This window comes from Pan paniscus, chromosome 23, assembly GCF_029289425.2.
Source record: "Pan paniscus chromosome 23, NHGRI_mPanPan1-v2.0_pri, whole genome shotgun sequence".
NCBI classification, from domain to species: domain Eukaryota; kingdom Metazoa; phylum Chordata; class Mammalia; order Primates; family Hominidae; genus Pan; species Pan paniscus.
The window spans coordinates 55,255,837-55,272,907 of NC_085927.1; the positions used below are offsets into that span (position 1 = coordinate 55,255,837).

At 55.1% G+C, this 17,071-nt stretch overlaps 1 protein-coding gene across 3 annotated transcripts in view; it reads left to right on the forward strand.

The window, feature by feature from the left end:
* The window catches only part of RIBC2 (RIB43A domain with coiled-coils 2), a 52,800-nt gene that overhangs the window by 20,286 nt on the left and 15,443 nt on the right, over positions 1 to 17,071 (forward strand). For 2 of the 3 annotated variants that reach the window (XM_063603150.1, XM_034949132.3), the window contains exons 6-7: positions 4,183 to 4,349; positions 16,750 to 16,876. In XM_063603150.1, the coding sequence (XP_063459220.1) occupies positions 4,183 to 4,349; positions 16,750 to 16,837 (255 nt within the window). In that variant the 3' untranslated portion in view covers positions 16,838 to 16,876. Of the gene's footprint in view, positions 1 to 4,182; positions 4,350 to 5,587; positions 8,477 to 16,749; positions 16,877 to 17,071 lie in introns of those variants that run through there. The other variant, XM_003812388.5, reaches the window with a different exon arrangement.

Genomic DNA, 17,071 nt, shown 5'->3' on the forward strand with positions numbered 1-17,071 from the left:
CTTAGGTTGAACAGGATCCCCAGCGTGATCCCCCTGGATTGAGGGCAGACACTAGGGGCTGAGGGGGAAGGAAGGAGATCTCCAGGAAGGCCTTTGCAGTGTTCACAGTGAGAGGTGATGCTGGCTGGGACCACAGGGCAGGCAGTGGGGGTGCTGAGCAATGGTCAGATTCTGGATCTGTTTTGAAGGTAGAGTCGACAGGATCGGATGCATGATTGGGTGGGGACGTGTGAAAGAGAGGAGTTAAAGGCGACTCTAGGTCCTGTGGCCTGAGCAACTAGAGGGATGGAATTCGCATTTCCAGAGACGGGGAAGGTGGTGGGAGGAGCAGGTTGGTGGGTGGGGAGGGGTGGAAATCAAAGTTACAATTTTGGATACGTTAAGTGTGCAAAGTCCATTAGATATCTGTATCTATTAGGATTACATTTGCCTGAATGTGGCAGAAAACCACACATAACAGCATCTTAAACAAAATAGAACTTTCTCTCTTGCAAGTAGACTAAATCCTCAGGAAAACAGTCCAGGGCTGGTATGGCAGCTCTGTGGTCATTGACTGATGTCCTGCTATCCTTGGCTCCTGGCTCTCACTTCTTAGTGCAAGATGGCTGCTTGAGCACCAGCCATCACATGCATAGTCCAGCTACCAGGAAGGAGGAATGGAGAACACTCTAAGGAGATTTCCACTCACATTTCACTGGACAACACTTAGTCACAAGGTTGCCCCTAACTCTAAAGAAGTCAAGGAAATGTGTTTATTCCAGACAGTGAAGTGCTGGTGATTGTTTTACTAAAGAAGAACGAAAAATGGTTACTGGGAGACAAGTAGTATTTTCTGCCACAATCTCCAATTAAAGCCCAGGAGGCAGCTGGATATGTAACATAGGGCTCAGAACAAGGTCTGGGCCAGAGGCATAAATGTGAGTCGTCACCTACAGAGAGAATGTATGCATGTATTTTGAGACAGTCTCACTCTGTCACCCTGGCTGGAGTGCAGTCATGCAGTCTCGGCCCACTGCAACCTCTGCCTCCTGAGTTCAAGCGATTCTCCTGCCTCAGCCTCCCCAGTAGTTGGGATTACAGGCATGCACCACCACACCCAGCTGCTTTTTGTATTTTTTGTAGAGGTAGGGTATCGTCATGTTGGCCAGGCTGGTCTCAAACTCCTGGTCTCAAGTGATCCACCCACCTCAGCCTCCCATAGTGCCGGGATTACAGGCGTGAGCCACCATGCCCGGCCCTACAGAGAGTATTTAAAGCTGAGGACTGAGTCCTGCTCCCACCTCCCCAGCACCCCCCTTCTCACCACCACTGTTGATAAAGAGCAAAGGCATCTGAGAAGGGGCCGCCAGGGAGGTGGACAGATGCAAGTCGTGGCTTCCTGGAGGCCAAGTGAGGAAAGGTGTTTGGGAGGGAAGGAGAGGGGAACCCCTGGGTCAAACGCTGCTGCCAGGCTCAGGCTAAACGCTGGATCCGGCACCATGGCAGTCACCAGGGACCCTGTCAGGAAGGAGCATGTTTGGCAGAGGAGTGGGGCTGCCAGCCTAATGGGCTCAAGAGAGAACAGGCAGGAAACGAATGGAGATGGCACATGCAGACAGCACTTACAAGGCGTTTGCTGTAAAGGGTGCAGAGAAATGGAGTGGGAGCTGGTGGGGGCCATGAGGTGAAGGGAAAGTTTTTGTTTGTCTTGATTGTAGAAATAACAGCATGCTTGTCATTCAGCCGGAGTGATGCAGTAGAGGGGGAAATTGATGCCAGAGGAGAGACTTGCTGGAGCCGTGTCCCTGGGCTGCAGGACAGCGAGGGACATGGAGTGCTAGTTGAGGGCTTGGTGTGGCCTCTGGGAGCTCAGAGCCATCATTGGAGTCACGGGAAGGGGCATCAGGGTGGGAGCTTGCGGGTGAACAGAATTGAGACCTGAATTGATCTGTACTGGGGGCTGTGGCTCAGGACCACTGAAGTGACCGTCATTTTCTACCTTTTAGAAGTAGAACTGAGCAGGGTCGGGGGGAGTTAGTGCTAAATGGTCATCTAGAAGAGCTGGAGAGGGAACAGCCTGGAGGAAGGGGACAGGATGGTCGGACAGTGCCCAGGGCCCACTAGGGGGTCATAGTCAGATGACTGGGTCACCCCATAGTCTGGGTCACCCCAGAGAGCACTGTCAGGGTGTCCCCCACCATGCTTAGCCAGATTCATTGTGGTCACCGCCTGCCTGACCAAGTGAAGGACTCAGGGGGCCGAGGGTATTGGCCTGGGAGCATCTGCCATGAGACGAACCAGGGGGCCAGAGAGAGATTGGAAAAGTGGCAGCCAGCAGACTGGAGGTCACACTTTGCGGGGGGCATAATCATTGGAATCAGGGACTTGGAGAGAGAGTGGAAGAGACAGGTTAGAGCAGCGAGACTGTTATTGGTAATGACAAGGGAAGGGTGGAGGGTCCCAAAGGGAGGGTCTCTGGACCCACAGCATCGGCCGGGTGGGGCCTGCAGTCTGTGGTTTCGAAAGCCCCCAGGGGATTCTGATGCCTACTCAAGTTTGAGAACCACTGGTAGGGTGTGCCCAGGGGGTGAGAAGGTGAAGCCGGGACTAGATCTTTGGAGAGGAGGCAGGAGAGCTGAGCAGCTGGGGACAAGAGAGGGCTGTCTCTGTGTGTGCTGAAACCACTGAGAATCCTGGCAGCAGAGATCTGGAGAGGGTCTCAAACCTGCAAAGAATGGGTGGAAGAGGCCAGGCTGGGTGGCAGGTGCCATAGTTGGTGTAAGCTTCTGATTTGGTGGGTCTGGGGAGGAGGAGGGACAGTGGCGGTGGCGTGGACCAGGGCATGAGGAGTGGGTGGGGCAGCTCGCCCACCTGCTTCCCTGCAGGCCAGAGGTGCACATGTGTGGGAGGCTGCAGTGGGGCTGGGACCTGGGCAGGCAGGGGGCGTGTTCAGGAAGTAGTCCAAGGTGGAAAGGGCGCCGGGGCTGGAATCGGGGTCCAGGGCCCTGCTCTGTGCTTCAGGACTGCCGCTCTGTCTGGACCATCTGGCACAGAAGATGGGCCGGCCATCCTGAAAGCAGTATTGCTGTCTAGTTTTCATTTTTTATAGAAAATTAAGAAGACAGAAAAGCACAAGGGGGGAAAAACACACATGAAACCTCCCCACTCAGAAATACTGCCTGCTTCCTTTCTGGGTCCTTGCCTCCATCCCCTTTTCTGTGCTTGGAGGTAACTGGGAAAGTTGAGATCTCACCTCAAACAGCTGGGCTGTCTGCTTTGCTCTTAGCCCGGGTGAATGTGTCCCATGCCATTCCCTGTTTGCCACCAAGCAGCTTGTGTGATGACCCCGGGCTCCTGAGAGCAGCCTGGCTTTACAGCGGGGGACACTGAGGTTCATGACAGCAGGGTGACTTGCCTCGTGGGTGACAAAGCCCGCCAGCCTGCCTTCAGTCCCAGGATGGGGCCGCCCAGACCCCCGTGCCACTCACCGGACACTTATCCTTGCTTATTTGCTGGGAGGAGGCTCTGCCCTAAAAATGGCAAACGTGGGCAAAGGGGACTCGTCTTCAGCCCTAACAAAGCTGACAACACACGGGGAAGTACCCCTCCCTCCACACAAATCCAGCGTCCTCTTCCAGGGCTCCAGAGTTTTCACAGTGAGGAGGGCAGTGAGGAATGAGCTGAAACATAGCAACTCAGGGGTTGGGGTGCCCCTCTAGGACCATAACCTTCCTGTCACCGGGTGAGGCTGTGGTGTCTGCATGTTCTGGAAGCTGCCCAGGTGATCTGCGTTCAGCTGTGGGGCAGCCGGCCATGGCTCATGGAGGTGGCATCTGACTGCTGACTGAGCCAGGGAGCCCCCTGAGGACCTGAGGAGGAAGACTCTGGGCCCAGCCTGCACCTGGAAGCCCTGCACCCGGGAGCTGGGAGTGGAGGCTGCTGAAGGAATTGAGTCCCTGCTGTACCTTTAGGAGAAGGAGGACGGCCAGCACCTCCTGACGGGGGAGGGCAGCCGGGCCACATGGAATGAGGGCAGGCTGGGGGTCTCCTCTGGCTTCCTGCATGACATTGGTCACCTACCTGCTCCTCCTCTGAGCCTCAGTTTCCCCATCTGTAGAATGAGAGGCCAGGCCTCCTAGATAATCCCCTGGGGTTCTTTGGCTCTAGGGAAAGGTGGTGGTGAGCCGCCTCTTTTCCTTCCAGAGGCTCCAGGAAGAAAAGCGCCAGCGAGATCTGGACTGGGACCGGCGGAGGATTCAGGGGGCTCGCGCCACCCTGCTGTTTGAGCGGCAGCAGCGGCGGCAGCAGCGCGACCTGCGCAGAGCTCTGGACAGCAGCAACCTCAGCCTGGCCAAGGAGCAGCGTTTGCAGTGAGTGCTGGGTGGGACCAGGGCCAGGTGGGGGACGGGGTGGAGGGACCGCGGGGCTGTGGAGGTCAAGGACAAGGAGGGGGCAGGAGGGGAAACACCCCGCCCTGGTGGTCCTCATCTGGACACTGTGGACCTCAAGTGGGCTGGCTTGGGTTGACAGACCCATGGGCCACGGGACACTGCTGTCCACATGGGGTGCATGGGTGGAGGGCACCGGAAAGCCCCAGGGAAGAGCACTGAGTCTGCTGGGGGAGTCAGGAAGGCTTCCTGGAGGAGGCTTCATTGGTGAGACCCAGGAGGAGGATGGCACTGCCTACTCAGGGACGGCTTTCCAGGTAGAGAGAGGGGCTCCTGGGCTGCCCTGAAAAAGCCTGGAGTCTCTTGGTTATAGACAGGACTCCAAGAGTTCAGAGCTCCAGCTACAAGAAGATGTCAAATGCAAGCAAACAGGTGAACTTGCACCTGAAAAACACAGTATTTATTTACTTATTTATCTAGCTCTTGGCTTAAACTCAGGGGGGACCCAGGAATATTTTCTCCAATCCGATGTCTGGTTGCTGATGGGTCCATCTGTTATCACTTCTGCTGAAGGCCTAAAAGGAGCATTAAGAGTGATCTGAGGGCTGGGCTCGGTGGCTCACGCCTGTAATCCCAGTACTTTGGGAGGCTGAGGCGGGCGGATTATGAGGTCAGGAGTTTGAGACCAGACTGGCCAACATGATGAAACTAAAATAAAACTAAACTAAAAAGACAAAAATTAGCCAGGCATGGTGGCACACAGTTGAAATCCCAGCTACTGGGGAGGCTGAGGCAGGAGGATGGCCTGAGCCCAGGGGCTGGAGGCTGCAGTGAGCAATGATCGCACCACTGCACTCCACCCTGGGTGGCAGAGAGAGATGTTGTCTCTAAAAACAAGAAAAGAATGATCTGAGAAATCAAACGGGGTGAACAAAGTGTACAGTCACACCCACGGAGATTTAATTTTCATATGTCCCCAAATGTTACTGGTGTAAGTCCCTAATCTAACTGCAGTGTAATTATAAAGTGACCCTCGCCGCTGAGGAGCGGTTGAGATGGATCATTTTGGGGGGCTCATTAGGTGTGAAACGTATTCTGTATTTTGGGGATAACACACTAATAAAAAGTTTGTGTGCCTTTTCAAAAAAAAAAGAAAGAAAGAAAGAATAGGAAGTATACACATTTGCTGACCTTTTTTTTTTTTCTCATTTTGTTATCAGGAAAAAATATATGAATGAAGTCTGTACAAATCAACCCACAGGAGACTATTTCACACAATTTAATACAGGAAGTCGATAATGAGGAACACACCCTTGTTCCCGTCATTCACGTATAAAGAGTGGCTACCTTAAAGAGTCACGTTTCTTTTTTAAAGATACACTCCTTGGGCCACAAGTACCCTTCAGCTGTAATCGTCCACTGTGGACAAAACATTTATCTAACCTCTCCCTTGTATTTCTGTGAGGAACATTCGTTTCTGTTCAACTCAGCTCAGCGAAGGTCTTGGGTGGGGCTCTGGGAAGTAGCTCCACACGGGCCTGCTCAGGGCCACCCTAGAGAGAGGTGGTATTTAAGGTGGTATTTAAGGTGGGCCTGTGTTCTGCACAGACTCTAGGTTCAGCTGCAGTAATCGTTACTGCTGCCAAATGCAAGCTCTGTGCAAATCCAAACACTTCATGTAGAATTCACTAATGTGATTCTCACAACAGCTGGTGGTGCGTATTTTTACTACTCACATTTTCTAGTTGAATAACCTGAGTTACAGACACGTTAAGTGACTTGGCGAGGTCATACCCCCAGGAAGTGTGGGCGCTTGGGATTGAACCCAAGGAGAACTGGCTCTCAGGCACTTCACTCGGCCGGCTCCTACAGCTGACCTGAAACAGCAGTGGCCTTGACACAACAGAGGCTCGGCCCGGCACTATGGCTTACGCCTGTAATCCCAGCACTTTGGGAGGCTGAGGTGGGCGGATCATGAGGTCAGGAGTTCAAGACCATCCTGGCCAACATGGTGAAACCCCGTCTCTACTAAAAATACAAAAATTAGCCGGACGTGGTGGTGTGCGCCTGTAGTCCCAGCTAGTTGGGAGTCTGAGGCAGGAGAATTGCTTGAACCCGGGAGGTGGAGGTTGCAGTGAGCCAAGATTGCGCCACTGCACTCCAGCCTAGCGACAGAGCAAGACTCTGTCAAAAAAACAAACAAACAAACAAAAACAAAACCAGAGGCTGATTTCTGCTCTCATAGAAGTGCAAGCTCATATGGTGGCTCTGCTGAGGCTCCTTCTAGCTTGTGGCTCTGTCCTCTCCGCCGCCACACGCAGCTCCTGTCTTGTGGTCCAGGATGCTGCTCCGGCCTCCACCATCCTGCCACGCTCTGGCCAGCAGCGAGGAGGAAAGGCAAAAAAGAAAGGGGTCGGCATGCTACTTCTCCATGACAACATGGCATGGAAAGTGCATTTCACCTCCGCTTGTATCGCATGGAGCAGAATTCAGTCATGTGACCACACCTAGGTGAATGGAGGCTGGGAAGCTTAGCTGGCTGACCGTGTGACCAGACCATCATTCTACAACTGTATACAAATGAAGTAATACATATTAGGGGACAACTAGCTATCTGCTGCAGGCCACACTTGAAGAGTGACTTGGAAATTGCCAGGCAGGAGGTGTGGGGAGGCATTTTCCACTGAGAGTGGGGACTAAGTCCAGCCCTGTCCTTGAGGTCAAGGATAGGATTTCTGGAAAGAAAAAAGGCTAGAGAAGGACTGTGTGGTAGATAGAGCTCCCTCTCCCCTCCCCCTCTCCCCTCTCCCCCTCCCCTCTCCCCTCTCCCCTCTTTCCACGGTCTCCCTCTGATGCCGAGCCAAAGCTGGATGGTACTGCTGCCATCTCAGCTCACTGCAACCTCCCTGCCCGATTCTCCTGCCTCAGCCTGCCGAGTGCCTGCGATTGCAGGCGCGCGCCGCCATGCCTGACTGGTTTTCGTATTTTTTTGGTGGAGACGGGGTTTCGATGTGTCGGCTGGGCTGGTCTCCAGCTCCTAACCGCGAGTGATCCGCCAGCCTCGGCCTCCCGAGGTGCCGGGATTGCAGACGGAGTCTCGTTAACTCAGTGCTCAATGGCGCCCAGGCTGGAGTGCAGTGGCGTGATCTCGGCTCGCTACAACCACCTCCCAGCCGCCTGCCTTGGCCTCCCTAAGTGCCGAGATTGCAGCCTCTGCCTGGCAGCCACCCCGTCTGGGAAGTGAGGAGCGTCTCCGCCTGACCGCCCATCGTCTGGGATGTGAGGAGCCCCTCTGCCTGGCTGCCCAGTCTGGAAAGTGAGGAGCGTCTCTGCCCAGCCGCCATCCCATCTAGGAAGTGAGGAGCGCCTCTTCCCGGCCACCATCACATCTGGGAAGTGAGGAGCGTCTCTGCCTGGCCGCCCATCGTCTGAGATGTGGGGAGCACCTCTGCCCTGCCGCCCCGTCCGGGATGTGAGGAGTGTCTCTGCCCGGCCGCCCTGTCTGAGAAGTGAGGAGACCCTCTGCCTGGCAACCACCCCGTCTGAGAAGTGAGGAGCCCCTCCGCCCGGCAGCCACCCCGTCTGAGAAGTGAGGAGCGTCCTCCCTCCTCGTCCAGGAGGGAGGTGGGGGGGTCAGCCCCCCGCCCGGCCAGCCGCCCCGTCCGGGAGGTGAGGGGCGCCCCTGCCCGGCCGCCCCTACCGGGAAGTGAGGAGCCCCTCTGCCCGGCCAGCCGCCTCGTCCGGGAGGGAGGTGGGGGGGGTCAGCCCCCCGCCTGGCCAGCCGCCCCGTCCGGGAGGCGAGGGGTGCCTCTGCCCGGCCGCCCCTACTGGGAAGTGAGGAGCCCCTCTGCCCGGCCAGCCGCCCCGTCCGGGAGGGAGGTGGGGGGGTCAGCCCCCCTCCCGGCCAGCCGCCCCATCCGGGAGGGAGGTGGGGGGGTCAGCCCCCCGCCCGGCCAGCCGCCCCGTCCGGGAGGGAGGTGGGGGGATCAGCCCCCCGCCTGGCCAGCCGCCCCGTCCGGGAGGGAGGTGGGGGGATCAGCCCCCTGCCCGGCCAGCCGCCCTGTCCAGGAGGTGGGGGGGCGCCTCTGCCCGGCCGCCCCTACTGGGAAGTGAGGAGACCCTCTGCCCGGCCAGCCGCTCTGTCTGGGAGGGAGGTGGGGGGGTCAGCCCCCGGCCCGGCCAGCCGCCCCGTCCGGGAGGGAGGTGGGGGGGTTAGCCCCCCGCCTGGCCAGCCGCCCCGTCCGGGAGGTGAGGGGCGCCTCTGCCCGGCCGCCCCTTCTGGGAAGTGAGGAGCCCCTCTGCCCGGCCAGCCGCTCTGTCCGGGAGGGAGGCGGGGGGGGTCAGCCCCCCGCCCGGCCAGCCGCCCCGTCCGGGAGGGAGGTGGGGGGGTCAGCCCCCCGCCCGGCCAGCCGCCCCGTCCGGGAGGGAGGTGGGGGGGTCAGCCCCCCGCCCGGCCAGCCGCCCCGTCCGGGAGGGAGGTGGGGGGGTCAGCCCCCCGCCCGGCCAGCCGCCCTGTCCGGGAGGTGAGGGGCGCCTCTGCCCGGCCACCCCTACCGGGAAGTGAGGAGCCCCTCTGCCCGGCCAGCCGCCCCGTCCGGGAGGGAGGTGGGGGGGTCAGCCCCCCGCCGGGCCAGCCGCCCCGTCGGGGAAGTGAGGGGCGCCTCTGCCCGGCCGCCCCTACTGGGAAGTGAGGAGCCCCTCTGCCCGGCCAGCCGCCCCGTCAGGGAGGGAGGTGGGGGGGGGTCAGCCCCCCGCCCGGCCAGCTGCCCCGTCCGGGAGGTGAGGGGCGCTTCTGCCCGGCCGCGCCTACTGGGAAGTGAGGAGCTCCTCTGCCCGGCCACCACCCCATCTGGGAGGTGTACTCAACAGCTCATTGAGAACGGGCCATGAAGACAATGGCGGTTTTGTGGAATAGAAAGGGGGGAAAGGTGGGGAAAAGACTGAGAAATCGGATGGTTGCTGTGTCTGTGTAGAAAGAGGTAGACATGGGAGACTTTTCATTTTGTTCTGTACTAAGAAAAATTCTTCTGCCTTGGGATCCTGTTGCTCTGTGACCTTACCCCCAACCCTGTGCTCTCTGAAACATGTGCTGTATCCACTCAGGGCTGAATGGATTAAGGGCGGTGCAAGATGTGCTTTGTTACACAGATGCTTGAAGGCAGCATGTTCGTTAAGAGTCATCACCACTCCCTAATCTCAAGTACCCAGGGACACAAACACTGCGGAAGGCCGCAGGGTCCTCTGCCTAGGAAAACCAGAGAACTTTGTTCACTTGTTTATCTGCTGACCTTCCCTCCACTATTGTCCTGTGACCCTGCCAAATCCCCCTCTGCGAAAACACCCAAGAATGATCAATAAAAAAGAAAAAAAAAAAAAAAAAAGGATAGGATTTCTGGCCCCAAGGCCTAGAAATGACTGGGTTCCCCCACCCCAGTTACCTCTTCCTCCTCCACATGGGTTTCTTGTGGGGCCATATACCCAGGGCCATTGACAGATGGCAGCTCTTGGCATGTTATCCTTAGCTGAGATAGAGCTGGATACTCCAGTGCAGACAGCTTAGCTCATCTTACCCTCCGTCTAAATGCCCCTCTGGTTCTTCCCATGCTCAGACCCTTCACTGGCTGACGTTTCACCTGAGCCTCAGGATCGGTAGGGTTTTTAGGTGGACAGAGTGGGGCTGGACTTGCTAGCAGGCATAAACAAAGGCACTGCGGTGTCCAGGAGAGAAGTGGCAGGGCAGTATCTGCTGAGGTGGGTGTGTAGAGGGCCTGGGGGCTGGTGTGGGGTGGGGGTGGAAGGAAGAGGCGTGTGGCCAAGGTCTGAGGAGCAGGCGGGCCGACGAGGAAGGCTGCAGACTTTATCCTGAAGGCAAAAGGGGAGCTTGGAGAGAGTTGTCGGCCAGGCAGAGAGGGCTGGGTGTGCTCTAGCAGCCCAGCAGGCTCAGGCCACCCAGGGGCTGCCAAAAGGGAGGCAAGGCTTTGCAGACAGACTTTATGCCTCCCTCTGGATCCAGGCCCACACGGGCTCCCAGGCAAAGCATTTGAACAAATGACCACACTGAAGACGTGGTTCAAATTCACAGTCGATCAAGTAATGCTGCCACCCCCAGGCTGGTGTGGGACCACGGGTGGGACCCAGGGGACTGCCTCAGGACCTGTAACTAGAGTGTGGATTGTGATGTAAAGCCAGAGAGGGGAGGGCGAGAGTCGGTTTGTTAGCACGCCCTGTGTACCAGGCTCCCACTGGGCCTCTTGGGCAGATGGTCTCTTTAAACTGCCCCCATCGCACTGCTGGAAAGCAGCTGCTTAGCCTCGTTTTGCATCCACAAAATGAAGGACCTCACTGTTCTCACTGCACCAGGCAGGGCCACCATGCGGATCCCAGGGCTTCAAAACTCTCAGCCAGCTGCTCACCCCTTGTTTCCTGAACTGGAGCTGCGTATTTTCAGAGTGACTGACGGTAACACGGACACTCCCTGTAGGGAAAGGGGTTGGGAGTGTACTCATTTCCCAGGCTGCCATTAACAAATGCCTGCAGACTGAGTGGCTTAACCAGGAGAAACTTAGAGTTCCTCGAGGTGCTGGAGGCCAGAAGTCCAAATTGAGGTGTAGGCTGTGTTGCTTCCCTCTGAGGCTGCGAAGAAGGATCTGTTCCGGGCCTCTGCCCCAGCTCCTGGTAGTTTGCTGGTGATCTCTGGTGTTCCTTGGCTTGTACATGCATCACTCTGATCTGTGCCTCCCTCTTCCTGTGGTCTTCCCTGTGTGTGTGTATGTGTCCAAATTTCCCCTTTTCATAAGGACACCAGCCACATTGGGGTTAGAGCCTAACGTAATGACCTCATATTAACTAATTTCATTTACAATTAACCTATTTCCAAATAAGGTTCTATTCTGAGGTACCTGGGATTGGGACTCCAACATATCTTTTGTGGGAGGACCCAATTCAACCCACAACAAGGGGAAAGGCAGGAGGGCACCTGGTTCCGTTGCCTCCCAGGATAACTCCATTAGGAACATTTGTGTCCAGGCTGAACAAGCCAGGCTCTGGGAGGGCCCCAGTGATGGGCGAGTGACAGCCAATACTGTCATTCACCCTCCTGCTTTCAAGTGGGGAGCTAAAGGGAGAAATGGGAAATAATGTCAGTTCATTCAATGAGCACTGAGCACTCTTCCTGTCCTGGATCAGGCTAGGCCCTGGGCCAGGATCGCCACGTCTAATGGGAGACAGGGACAGGGAAGGAAATCCTTGGGAAGAAGGCAGAGGAGAAAAGGCAGACAGCGCTAGGAGGCCGCCGCAGCCATCACCACTTCGTTTATATGCCTGGAATCACGCCCCAACGTGGAGAGGCTTGCTTTAACTCTGAAGGCTGCAACGTTGTAAAAAATACTCCTGAAGGAAGGGCAGGCGTGAGAACTTTGGACGCAGACTTGCTTTCCGTGCGCCCTCTGCTGGTGACCAGCAGCACAACACAGTCCCTGCCGTTCTCCAGGCAGGAAGAGGAACGAGGTGATTAAACTGCGAAGGCCAGGTCCTGTGCTGGGCAGTTTCTTGCAACAGCCCCGACACTGCTGGATGTTGTGATTCCCGTCCACAGGATGAAAGACGTTCCGTGTGTTGCCCCTGGGTGGAAGGCAGAGCCGAGGCCAGACATGGGGGGTTACTCTCCCCTGAAAGGCCCATTGTGATTTCATAAATCCAAAGGGTTTTTGTTACATTTCCCCCCTAATTTTTTTTTTTTGAGAGGGGGTCTCACTTTGTCGCCCAAGCTGGAGTGGCACAATCTTGACTTACTGCAACCTCTGCCTCCTGGGTTCAATTGAGTCTCCTGCCTCAGCCTCCCGAGTAGCTGGGATTACAGGAGTGCACTACCACGCCTGGCTAATTTTTGTATTTTTAGTAGACAACAGGGTTTCTCCATGTTGGCCAGGCTGGTCTCGGACTCCTGACCTCAAGTGATCCGTCCACCTTGGCCTCCCAAAGTGCTGGGATTACGGGCCTGAGCCACTGCACCCAGCCCTCCCTGCTACATTTTATTTCAAGCATATAGAAAAACTGAAGGAATTGTACAGAATGTACACATACACCCACCACCTAGATTCTACAATTAATATTTTGCTATATTTGTCTCCTAGTGAGAGGTGACAGCGTGCTGGCAGTCCTCAGAGCCCTCGCTTGCTCTCGGCACCTCCTCTGCCTGGGCTCCCACTTTGGTGACACTTGAGGAGCCCTTCAGCCCACCACTGCACTGTGGGAGCCCCTTTCTGGGCTGGCCAAGGCCAGAGCCGGCTCCCTCGGCTTGCAGGGAGGTGTGGAGGGAGAGGCGCGAGCGGGAACCCCGGCTGCGCGCGGCGCTTGCGGGCCAGCTGGAGTTCCGGGTGGGCGTGGGCTTGGCGGGCCGCGCACTCGGGGCAGCCGGCGGGCTCTGCCGGCCCCGGGCAGTGAGGGGCTTAGCACCCGGGCCAGTGGCTGCGGAGGGTGTACTGGGTCCCCCAGCAGTGCCGGCCCACTGGTGCTGCGCTCCATTTCTCACCGGGCCTTAGCTGCCTTCCCGCGGGGCAGGGCTCGGGACCTGCAGCCCGCCATGCCTGAGTCTCCCACCCGCTCCATGGGCTCCTGTGCGGCCCAAGCCTCCCCGACGAGCGCCGCCCCCTGCTCCACGGCGCCCAGTCCCATCGACCGCCCAAGGGCTGAGGAGTGCGAGCGCATGGCGCAGGACTGGCAGGCAGCTCCACCTGCAGCCCCGGTGCGGGATCCACTGGGTGAAGCCAGCTGGGCTCCTGAGTCTGATGGGGACGTGGAGAACCTTTGTATCTAGCTCAGGGATTGTAAACGCACCAATTAGCGCCCTGTCAAAACAGGCCACTGGGCTCTACCAATCAGCAGGATGTGGGTGGGGCCAGATAAGAGAATAAAAGCAGGCTGCCCCAGCCAGCAGCGGTAACCCGCTCGGGTCCCCTTCCACTCTGTGGGAGCTTTGTTCTTTTGCTCTTTGCAATAAATCTTGCTACTGCTCACTCTTTGGGTCCACACTGCTTTTATGAGCTGTAACACTCACCGCGAAGATCTGCAGCTTCACTCCTGAGCAAACGAGACTCACGAACCCACCAGAAGGAAGAAACTCCGAACACATCCGAACATCAGAAGGAACAAACTCCAGACGCGCCACCTTAAGAGCTGTAACACTCACCGCGAGGGTTCGCGGCTTCATTCTTGAAGTCCAAGAACCCACCAGTTCTGGACACACTAGCTCTCCACAGACTGGCTTTTAAAAATTCTAGTTATATATACGCCACTTACAAAAGACACATCTAAAACAAAACAGCACAGAAAAATTAAAATAATAGCGTTCAAAAGCCATTTGTATTTGCCCAAATGACTTATGTCCACACTTGTGTCTGGCACATGGGTGTCTACAGGAGCTGTATTCATAATTGCCAAAACCAGGAAGCAAGCAACGTGTTCTTCAATAAGTTAATGGATAAAAACACTGTGGTACCTCCAGACAATGGAGTCTTATTAATATAAGATATAATAATAAGAAAAGAGCTATCAAGCCACAAGAAAATGTGGAAGAAGCTTAAATGCATATTGCTTGGGGAAAGAAGTCAATCTGCAAAGGTTATCTACTGTATGAGTCCAATCATATTTTTTTTTTTTTTGAAAAGGAGTCTCCCTCTGTTGCCTAGCCTGGAGCGCAGTGGCACCATCTCGGCTCACTGAAACCTCCGCCTCCCAGGTTCAAGCGATTCTCCTGCCTCAGCCTCCCAAGTAGCTGGGACTACAGGCATGTACCACTGCGCCCGTCTAATTTTTGTATTTTTAGTAGAGGTGGGGTTTCACTGTGTTGGCCAGGCTGGTCTTGAACTCCTGACCTCAGATGATCCACCCACCTTGGCCTCCCAAAGTGTTGGGATTACAGGCATGAGCCACCGCACCCAGCCTGACTTTTCAAAAAAGGCAAAGCTATAGAAACAGTAAAAACATCAGTGGTTGCCAGGGACTGGGGGGAGGGAGGGATGAATAGGCAGAGCACAAGGATTTTTAGGGCAGTGAAACTTTGCTGTGTGATGCTGTAACCTTGGGTACATGTCGTTATACATTTGTCAAAATCCACAGAATGTACACAGGGTGACCCCTAATGTAAATTATAAACTCTGGGTGATGATGATGTGTCAATGTTGGCTAGTCAATTGTAACAAATGTACCACACTAACATGAGACGTTAATAATAGGGGAACTAGGGGCCTATGGGAAGGGAGCATATGGGAACCCTCTATACTTGTTACTCAATTTTCTTGTAAACCTAACACTGTTCTAAAAGATAGCCTATTCATTTTAAAATGAAGCCATAAGATAAACAGGAAGAAAAATAGAGTCATTTGCACATGGTTCTTTATTCTGTGTTCAAGTTCTTATGTTTAGAATAATGGGAAGGGGGCCAGGCACGGTGGCTCATGCCTGTAATCCCAGCACTTTGGGAGGTCGAAGTGGGAAGATGACCTGAGGTCAGGAGTTTGAGACCAGCCTGGCCAACATGGTGAAACCCTGTCTCTACTAAAAATACAAACTAGCCAGGCATGATGGTGCGCGCCTGTAATCCCAGCTACTCAGGAGGCTGAGGCAGGAGAATCTCTTGAGCCCGGGAAGCGGAGGTTGCAGTGAGCTGAGGTCACACCACTGTACTCCAACCTGGGCAACAGAGCAAGACTCTGTCTACAAAAATAAAAATAAGGCCAGGTGCTGTGGCTCGAGCCTGTAATCCCAGCACTTTGGGAGGCCGAGGTGGGCAGATCACGAGGTCAGGAGATTGAGACCATCCTGGCTAACACAGTGAAACCCCGTCTCTACTACAAATACAAAAAAATTAGCCGGGCATGGTGCCGGGTGCCTATTGTCCCAGCTACTCAGGGGGCTAAGGCAGGAGAATGGCATGAACCTGGGAGGTAGAGACTGCAGTGAGCCGAAATCATGCCACTGCACTCCAGCCTGGGCAACAGAGCGAGACTCCATCTCAAAAAATAAAAAATAAAAATAAATAACATAAAAATAAGGCCAGGTGCGGTAGCTCACGCCTGTGATCCCAGCACTTTGGGACACCGAAGCAGGTGGATCACGAGGTCAGGAGTTCAGGACCAGCCTGGCCAACATAGCGAGACCTCGTCTCTACAAAAAATAAAAAAAATTTTAGGCCAGGTACAGTGGCTCACGTCTGTAATCTCAGAACTTTGGGAGGCTGAGGCAGGTGGATTACCTGAGGTCAGGAGTTTGAGACCAGCCTGGCCAACATGGTGAAACCCTGTCTCTACTAAAAATACAAAAATTAGCCGGGTGTGGAGGCGCACACCTGTAGTCCTAGCTACTCAGGAGGCAGAGGCATGAGAATCACTTGAACCAGGGAGGCGGATGTTGCAGTGAGCTGAGATCATGCCACTTCATTCCAGCCTCGGGTACAGAGTGAGACTCTGTCTCAAAAAACAAACAAAAAATCACAAAAAGACCTTTACAGAAATGTTTATAGCATCTTTATTCATGATAGCACCAAACTCGGATCAACCAAAATATCTATCAACAGGTGATCAGATAAACAAAAGTTATATTCCTATCACTCACAGCTTAAAAGAAACAATCTGCTGATATACCCGTCAAAACGGCAGAATCAGAAATCATAATCAGGGCGGGGTGCAGTGGCTCAGGCCTGTAATCCCAGCACTTTGGGAGGCCAAGGGGGGCGGATCATGAGGTCAGGAGATCAAGACCAACCTGGCTAACATGGTGAAACCCCATTGCTACTAAAAACACAAAAAATTAGCCGGGCGTGGTGGCACGTGCCTGTACTCCCAGCTTCTCGGGAGGATGAGGCATGAGAATTGCTTGAACCTGGGAGGCAGAGGTTGCAGTGAGCCAAGATTACGCCACTGTGCTACAGCCTGGGCAACAGAGCAAGACTCCATCTCAAAAAAATAAATAAATGAAATAAAAAATAAAAATAAAAAATTAGCTGGGCATGGTGGTGAGGGGTGGGGTGGGGGCATGCCTGTAATACCAGCTACTTGGGAGGCTGAGGCAGGAGAATTGCTTGAACCCGGGAGGCGGAGGTTACAGTGAGCCAAGATCGCACCACTGCCCTCCAGCCTGGGTGACAAGAGCGAAATTCTGTCTCAAAAAAAAAAAAAATCATAATCAGAAACATTGTAACAGATACAAAGGAGTTCACAATTTACAATTCTATCTATGGGGAGCTCCAGAATCGGGATAACTATTCCATCAGTGCTTGCCTGGGACAGGGTGAGGGGGCTTGATGGCAAATAGGCATGAGGCTGCTTTTTGGAGTGATGGAAATGGACAGAAAAAGAAAACCCAACCACACTTCCACCCCTGACAGGACTGCAAAGGGAGGACCCCTAAGAAACCGGGTACCACCTGTATGCATGCAGCAGGACGAGCCGCAGACAAAACTCCTCAGACACTGAGTTAAAGAAGGAAGTGGTTCTTTCGGCCGGGAGCATCAGGTAAGACTCCTGTCTCAAGAGCCGAGCTCCCCCAGTGAGCAATTCCTGTCCCTTTTAAGGGCTCACAACTCCAAGGGGGTCCGCGTGAGAGGGTCGTGATGGATTGAGCAAGCGGGGGGTACATGACTGGGGGCTGCATGCACCGGTAATCAGAAGGAAACAACAGGACAGGGATTTTTGCAATGCCTTTCCATA